The sequence below is a fragment of the Ostrea edulis genome, chromosome 5 (genome assembly GCF_947568905.1).
Source record: "Ostrea edulis chromosome 5, xbOstEdul1.1, whole genome shotgun sequence".
Lineage (NCBI taxonomy): Eukaryota > Metazoa > Mollusca > Bivalvia > Ostreida > Ostreidae > Ostrea > Ostrea edulis.
Genome location: NC_079168.1, coordinates 37,882,992 through 37,891,762, shown reverse-complemented (window position 1 = coordinate 37,891,762; position 8,771 = coordinate 37,882,992). Strand labels below are relative to the sequence as shown.

General features: G+C 35.6%; 1 protein-coding gene across 1 annotated transcript; it reads left to right on the top strand.

Moving 5' to 3' along the window:
• The first annotated feature begins 401 nt into the window (after positions 1-401).
• On the top strand, positions 402-5,292 carry LOC125652801 (uncharacterized). Its single transcript, XM_048882203.2, has 2 exons — positions 402-965; positions 3,881-5,292. The coding sequence occupies exon 2, from the start codon at positions 3,888-3,890 to the stop codon at positions 4,782-4,784; it is 897 nt and encodes a 298-aa protein (XP_048738160.1). The 5' UTR covers positions 402-965; positions 3,881-3,887; the 3' UTR covers positions 4,785-5,292.
• The last annotated feature ends 3,479 nt before the right edge of the window (positions 5,293-8,771 follow it).

Here is an 8,771-nt window from a genome sequence, read left to right as displayed (position 1 = left end):
CAAAAAGCTTGATATTGAAAATTGAGTGCAATTCTAGAAGGTTTTAACACGTCAGAAGATTAACACTTTGCACTTGTGTATTTTGTGTAAATGTCAATCAAAATGATAACACAAAAACTGTTCATCTATACCAGCTGAAATTATGATTAAAAATGCATCCAGTATTTGGAAAGATACACCCGTCAATATCACATGGAATGTCGGGGTAAACTTAGCAACTTTCAAACATAATTTGATCGATCAGGGAAAATTGAATCATTTTATTGTAACTACGTTCTCCGCCTGGATTCAGTTTAATTACTGTATTTGTTTTAAAATATTTAAAAGATTTATATGGCACACGCTACTAGACTACAATGTCAGTATTTGTTTTGTAGATACGTGTAATTGATACCGCATCCGTTTAAATAAAGTGCCATGTTCTGTGTTTACCAGCAGACTCGTGCAGGTTGTATTAAATATTTGTCAAGAAGGACCGAACTCCAGTCTTGGGTCTTAAATCTCCGCGAGGAACCGATCTTTGTAGATAGATCAGTGGTATGCCCAGCGATCCGCTACCTTCCCCATAATCAAGCGATGATTCCATAGTCAAAGCTATTTCAAATTTTGCATTTAAAGATTATAATAGAGCCATTCTGTAAGCGCTCTTGCATTGTTTGAAATATCAATCCAAATCATCAGGTCTTCAGGCGTGCGTGTTAGCGGAGTGAGATACCATTGTATCGGGAGACCGGGAGGACGTGCCCCGCCGTCCGTGATTTATCCGCGGAGCCACACCGACAATAGGGAGATTTCACCCGCAGGGTTATAAAAGATGACTTTTGCCGGTATTACTAAAAACACTTAAAGGACAATATCGGTTCATCGATTGGGTTGTATAAACAAATGACCACGTTAACACACCAATGGTTTATATAGAGCAAATGTGAAGAACCTCGAGTGATTTCTGGAGATTAAATGTACATGTAAGTATTACGAATGTGGATGGAATTATTCATATCCATGGAGATACGTTAAACATTTCGGAATTGATAAGGAGATTAGTTTATCATCTTTGACTTTTATTTAAAGTGCAGGTAAAAAATAAGAATGCAATACAATTAAGTATAGCATATTTATCATTTATATATATATTTTGTAAGTAAAACGCGTAAAGGGTACCCTAACGAGGGGAATTAACTCCTCCAATAATTGTTTTTATTGATTAACGTAGTTTGATTAATTGCTTTCTGTTTGTTGAAGATTTGTTGAAATTTGACATTATTTGGGTGTATATAGTCGTACTTTGTTTGATTAATTGCTTTCTGTTTGTTGAAGATTTGTTGGAATTTGACATTATTTGGGTGTATATAGTCGTACTTTGTTACATATCGCTATCATTAGTTAAAACATGTACAGTGAAACTCATTGCCATGGAAGCCAATTGGGCTCATCTTTAAGGAAAAAAATAATTTTATTGTTATATAGCGAGTTAATTATGTGTTAGTGTCTCGTTATAACGAGTTAATTATCTCATTATATTGTAGATGACTATCTCGATATAACGAAATAATTAACTTGCCAATTAATTAACTTGCCAAGTCAACTTTATCATTTGCAATAATATCGACAAATCCATGTCACCCACCCTCGTATCAATTTTAATTGTTTCCAAAACTACATATATTGGGAGAGAGAGGGGGGGGGGGTCACCAAGGTAAATTAATTTTCAGACGATCTAATGCGTGACTGAATTCGTTTGTAAATTTATACATTGCACATGCACTAGTATTTGAGTAAATGGTCTCTTATTTTCCGTGATGTTTTAACAGGAGAATAAAACCAAGCTTCTGTAGGCTTGGTCGGCCTGTGCATTGAATTCAATATGAAGTACATTTAGTAATGATTTTCTGTGTTAGATACATGTATATATTTGTCACCTGGTATTATAGTAATTAATGATTATATCATTTATTGGTGGATTGACATTAAGTAGTATAGATATATGTATATTCTCGATAGAATCTGTATCTCGCTGATTTTTTGCGATTCAGCTATACAATTTTGATAAACTATTTTTGCACAATTCGATTAGTTATTAAAGCGATAAATAAAATCCCGACAACGGAAAGTCAGTCTTCTTGTTAAATTGAAGAAAATATTTCATCACTTATCATTTGATTGTTAGGAGCAAGAAATATAAATTTTCTCGTCATCTTTTAACCACGGCTAACAGTTCCACATAATAGTAATCGTAAAATAATTGTTTATAAACTAGATATTTTATTTTCTCAAACAATCACCACACCGTGAATAGTGTCCCCTTCATGGAATTCTACCATATTACACTTGATATAATGAAAGATTCTGTCAGATTTCATTGTAGGTGACCAGGCTTGAGTTTTGGCGATTTTACGGAAGCCATTTAGGACCTATTAAAAATAATCACGAATTCTAAATGGACTTCCATGCGAGTTAAAGAATTCCAGAACGTTATGTTGAGTTATTGCAAAGAAAAGGTCCTTTTGATTGAATGTATCCATTTATACTCACTCGTTATGCACGTAACGAAATGGCGAACTCGTTATAAAGAGATGACTAACTCGTTATAACGAGATGACTAACTCGTTATAACGAGATGACTAACTCGTTATAAAGAGATGATTAACTCGTTATAACGAGATGACTAACTCGTTATAAAGAGATGATTAACTCGTTATAAAGAGATGATTAACTCGTTATAACGAGATGATTAACTCGTTATAACGAGATGACTAACTCGTTATAAAGAGATGATTAACTCGTTATAAAGAGATGATTAACTCGTTATAACGAGATGATTAACTCGTTATAACGAGATGACTAACTCGTTATAAAGAGATGATTAACTCGTTATAAAGAGATGATTAACTCGTTATAAAGAGATGACTAACTCGTTATAAAGAGATGATTAACTCGTTATAATGAGATGATTAACTCGTTATAACGAGATGACTAACTCGTTATAAAGAGATGATTAACTCGTTATAAAGAGATGACTAACTCGTTATAAAGAGATGATTAACTCGTTATAAAGAGATGACTAACTCGTTATAAAGAGATGATTAACTCGTTATAACGAGATGACTAGCTCTAACGAGATAACTAACTCGTTATAACAAGATAATCAACCCTTTATAAGGAGTTGATTATTTTTACTTCCTCAAAAATGAGCCTATCCTGCTTTCGTACGTCTCCAATCGCATCGATGGTTTATAAGTTGCGTTTTCTAGTTTTTCTTTCTACTATTATCTGACAAGAAGAGATAGCTAATTTCTTCTATGTATAGATTCACAGGGGACTTATGACGTACTATTCGTTGGGAGTCTTTGTGTGACACCAATTGATGATTTCTAGCCATTGTCGATTTGGCAAACGCAGACGACTAGGTTCTCCCTAGGATTTGACCTCTAAACTTAAGATACGGAAGGCAAATTGATTTCGGAATAAATTCAACCAGAACATTTTGTTATTGAAGTTTCAAAATTGAGTTTGTACCTTTCTTTATCTTGAAAGTAATCGCGCATTGTGCTACAATGAGTCGGCGAAACTTTTCACTCTCTACGTAATGTTAATGTGGATATAAAAGCAAACAATACAAATCTCCTGATTGCATTACCAAATCACAGGTGAAGATTTATAGAAGAGACCAGATATGACATTAATTGATTTTTTAGAAATGAAAAGGCAGAATTTAAACCTTCTTTTGATTAAATTTAAATCATTGAACGACGTACTTGGGGTTGTCTTCATATTAAAATTAAATAGGATTTACGTTTTCATTTTAATTGATCTCAGCATTTAATGATATGTGATTAAAATGATTGACTTTACGATGAGCTTTTGGGGGGTGTTTTTGCAGGTGAATAATGACAATAGAAAAACAGGAAGTGGCGCTGGTGCTGGCGAAGAAGAGGGACGAAAAGGTTTTACAGAAAGAATTGTCCACGATAAGAATTGAAAAACATAATTCTGTGGCCGACATTAAAAGAAGCCAGAAGGAAATGAAGAAGCGATTGAAAAGAATAAGAGACAGACAAAGGGAAATACAAAGGTCAAAGACTGTGGTAGAGGAATCACGTGATGACGTGGACTTCGGCATGCCTGCTGTACCCGTGTCCGTGAAGTCACCAGCCAGGCCCAAAACTGGACCGCCATCGTTCCTTAAAAGCAAAGTTTCCAACTTTTTCAAACCTAAACTTGAACTGAATGATCCAGAAGTAGAAATTGACCCATCGCTTTTGTCGGATCAGACAAAATCTAAAATAGATCTGAGGCCGGCAACGGCGCGTGCGCTTAAGGAGGATAAAGCTCTTTTGGATAGGTGTCGCTCTACCGGCAGACTGGGAACTAAAGCGTCAGAATGTAGGTATTTTGATCCGGACGAAATTACTGACAGAAACAAATTCTATTGCGGGCTAATAAAGAACTGGAAACAGACAGAAAAAGAAAATTGTAATAACATTGAAAGAAAAGTTGGACAGTTCTTAGGTCAAAGTGATGAAGTGTTGAATCGCCGCGTAAAACGGTCTGTCTTCTTGCGGCAAACGGACATCCCCGTGGTTCAACGCAAGAGAGTATCCACACTGGAAACCCATTATACCCCATCTCCACATTTAAGACCCGTCTCAACTGGAAGTGACCTACGACCTCCAGAGAGAGTCTTCAGACATACAGCTCTTCCACAGAGGGTGTTATCAGCCGTCATTGCCAATCGCAGGCCCACAGAAAGTCGTTCCCGCGCGAGACCAATGTCTCATAAATGATACCAGACACTTGTCCACAGATACCATTATATTTGCTACGTCAGGACTTTGAATATAAATATTGATTATCATAGCGGTATAGCGATATTACAATTGTGTTAGTACCTTTTCGCGCTTTTCTCTGCACATGCATTTCTTAAACTTTGCGTCGATTTTACTGTGCAATACACCATTACATTTGCTAAACATATTCAGAAGTTACTGATCTGCTGTTTGTGATTTAAACATGACTGAAATTCTATTTTGTTTGTGCGCATTTCTCGACAACATTGACTGTACAGGTGTATTTTAAACAGTAAAGAATACACAACATACATACCACGAGTTCATCATATACCACAATAATCAACAAGAAGACATACCACACCAACAGTACGTAATGAGTACATAACACAATATTTACATTTGAAAGATATTTGTTTTTGATACCAATTGGTTTTACTAATTGATATGATAACCATTTTCCCATGAATGTGAACGATGTGCGAATAAATCTTGATGATTTCAATGGCTGAGAATTTTCCAACAGAAATGAAAATAGAATGTAAATTAAAGAAATGAATTTCATTTTTGAAAATATACATGAGGGTATGAACTGCAGCCCCTACACACCAGCATGCTTGACTTGAAGCGCTAATGTTTTCTAGTCCTATGACTCTTTGAAATCATCAATTCATATACATGTATTAGGATTTTAGATAAGCATAAAAAGAATTGTGCAGCAAACGTCTGTTTTCCAACTGTATCAAGTACTCATTTGGTGTTTACAAGGAAAAGTAAATCCTCTGCACAAAGGTACTTTCCATTTGAATTTGATGTTCAAAGTCCACTGTCTGATTCGACTTCACTTTGGCAAAAGTCCATTAAAACCTTCAAAAACCATTGAAAAAAGTAAGTTTTTCTATAAATCTCAGAATCAAATTGAACTACATGTATCAAAAAAAAGATACAGAGAAAAGATGAGGAACAACCGAGAAATGTAATACACTCATCGGAATCGGAATGCTGAGTCAATCGGAACATCGCTCGGCTTTTCCCGTCAAGTTGAGAAAAACTACCACAGGCATACCGTTGTCTTTGTCAGAAAAAGAATTTACGATGTGGAATTTATCAAAATGAGGTAATGATAGATTTATAGAAAAAATAAAAAGCTCTATGTTCATTACATGTCTAAATTTTAACATTGAAATCATTTCTACATATAGGCTACTGTATGTATAATTGTATATACATGTGATGCCACCAGACGAGTTATGTAAACTGGAATATAACATAAATCATTTAGTGTGTCGGAGTTCAACAGCATTAACAGGGATGTTATTTACAGGGATGAAACACAACTTCCAATCCAAATCTGCTTTGCATATTTTTATACATTAATACTTACATGTCTATAAGAATAGTTACCAACTAAATGAAAACTTTAATTCATTTCATCTTTTTACTTACATGCCAGTGGCGTAGCTACGTTTGAAATATTTGTAAGCAGGGGGTGTGGGGGGGCGGAATCCCCCCCCCCCCCCGAAGCTGAGAACATTTTTCGTAATATGTGATAAAAAATTAACGAAAATATTTGTAAGCACGTGCATACAGTGCTACAGTGTAGCTACGCCACTGCATGCGTATCTAATGCAATGGAAACTTAAGGTCTCCGTCATCAACATCTCTCACACCACAACACTTGTCACAACATCAAACTTAAGTGTTTAATTGATGGTTTTTACATTAAATTAAGCAAAAATATTTCCTCTCTTATACTCCACATTTTGTCAGGCCTGCATGCCATCATAATTGTGTTTAGTTTCTATAGGTTCTTGGACTATTTTTACGGGTGAAAATTTTATGTTAAGATCACTGGAATATAACATAAATCATTTAGTGTGTCGGAGTTCAACAGCATTAACAGGGATGTTATTTACAATATGCAATTTTGCGAGGGAATGATGCGATTTTTGGGATCTCTCTCTCTCTCTCTCACGGTATTTACAGTCACTCGAGTTTCCTCGAATATTGCTAAATCATTTGATTTCGTGAGGTTTAGTTTTAGTGGATCTCTCGACAGCGGAGGAGATAAATGCAAGTCGTCCAGAGTTAAGCAGTGTGACGACTTAGCAAGGACACGGATACTTAGATAGATATCAGAATAATTTCTATCCTTACACATGAACTTACTCTGTGATCCAAATCTGCATGGTGTGTAAGACAGGAATCTCAAGATTGTAATAAATTTCTACATATACTAGCTATTTAAAATTCTCTTTTAATTGTATAGAAGGAAATCAACCATGGATGCCATTTTCATCACATGGTACGGGCCTTTTTCCTCCAAATTGCTAATGTATGTTGGAGTGGGAAACTTTACACATTTATATTTCAACATGATTTTGCCAGGATAATCTTTCAAATTGTGTTTGACAATTGTTCACACATGTACATTTACATCAATCACAAAACCACACTAAACAATAGCGTTGATTTCACAATTTTTTTTAATGTCAATCTCGCCAATCACGTTGAAGGAAGCTTAAAACTTGAGGGATTTTCCCAAATATCACACATCTGTTTTGGTTAATCTCGGTTGAGATTCGGCTTGGCTGAATATTTGGACTGACGCCTTCACCGAATCTCGGAGCAGTCTAGGAAAGTTACCATCAGCTTCGAACGGTTCTAGCAATTAATGTGCACTTAAGTGACACTGCTGTTCGCTTCAAATCAGTTAGTTGGCTATCAAACTAAATCTGTATCACTATTAATGCTGTATTACTTACCGTCTAAATATGTAAATTCCATAAAATAAACCATCACTTATTTTCCCGTTCAAATGAAGACTTCTGCGGCGCAATATTTTATCTCCCAAAATTGAAGAGTTCCTATAGTTTGTTTTTTAAATTAGCGAAGTGCAAGTAGGTATGTAGAGATACAATGCATCAGTAACTAGATAAAGCAGACTATAGGAACTCTTCAATTCCAGGAGATAAAATATTGCGCCATGGAAGTCTTCATTTGAACGGAAAATTTAGTGCCTATTTTCATTTTGGGATTCTTATACATGTACCTAGACGGTAAGCAATACAAAATTAATAGAGATAGAGAGTTAGTTTGATAGTCAAATCACTTATTTGAAGCGAACAGCAGTGTCAAATAAGTGCACATTAATTGCTAGAACTGGCCGTCGTGTAGCCGAAGCTGATAGTAACTTTCCAGACATGAATTATGAAGGACTGCTCCGAGATTCGGTGAAAGCGTCAGTCCAAATATTCAGCTGAGCCGAATCTCAACCGAGATTACTGTTTTGGTCATTCTCTCACCAGAGGGCGCGTTACGCAAGCTCCACACGCTTGGAATCACGTGACAATATAATCACATGATATAAACAATCATTCTCGGTTTCCTTTCCCTTTAAACGTTCAGGCAACAGGTGATACATCAGGCTCTTTTCATAGCCAACTGACACTTTAATAAGTGCATATTTACCATTTAGCTGTTTGTCTCTTATTTTACAAGTTTTATCGTATTTTTACAGCCTGTCTTACTTTTGATTCCATGTTTACATTTAAATCTCCACCACGTGTATATCCTACATTCATACGCATATTACGAAGTAGTTCCAAATTTATGATCAGAAAACGGCGATTTTAAACAATTTACAGTAAGCATAAATTTGATTGCACCAAAAACATATCATAATATGACTAAATATTTAGTCCAAAACATAAATGTTGGATCAAAGAAACTTTTACAAGATTTCTGTAAAAAGCCGTTGACAGAGGTATAGTGCGAGGAGCGCACGGAACTCTAGGAGCGCACGGAACTCTGGGTAGAGAATGCTGTTTTGGTATCTATTGTTTCGTGACCACGGAATGATGCTCTACGCTCGTTCTTCAATTTGCCGGCACATCGGTATTAAATTACATCGGCACTAACAATGTGCTTCATGAAAAGTATGTTGGTGTGATGTGAAGCGTTGCAGTTGTATTTTCAAAACAG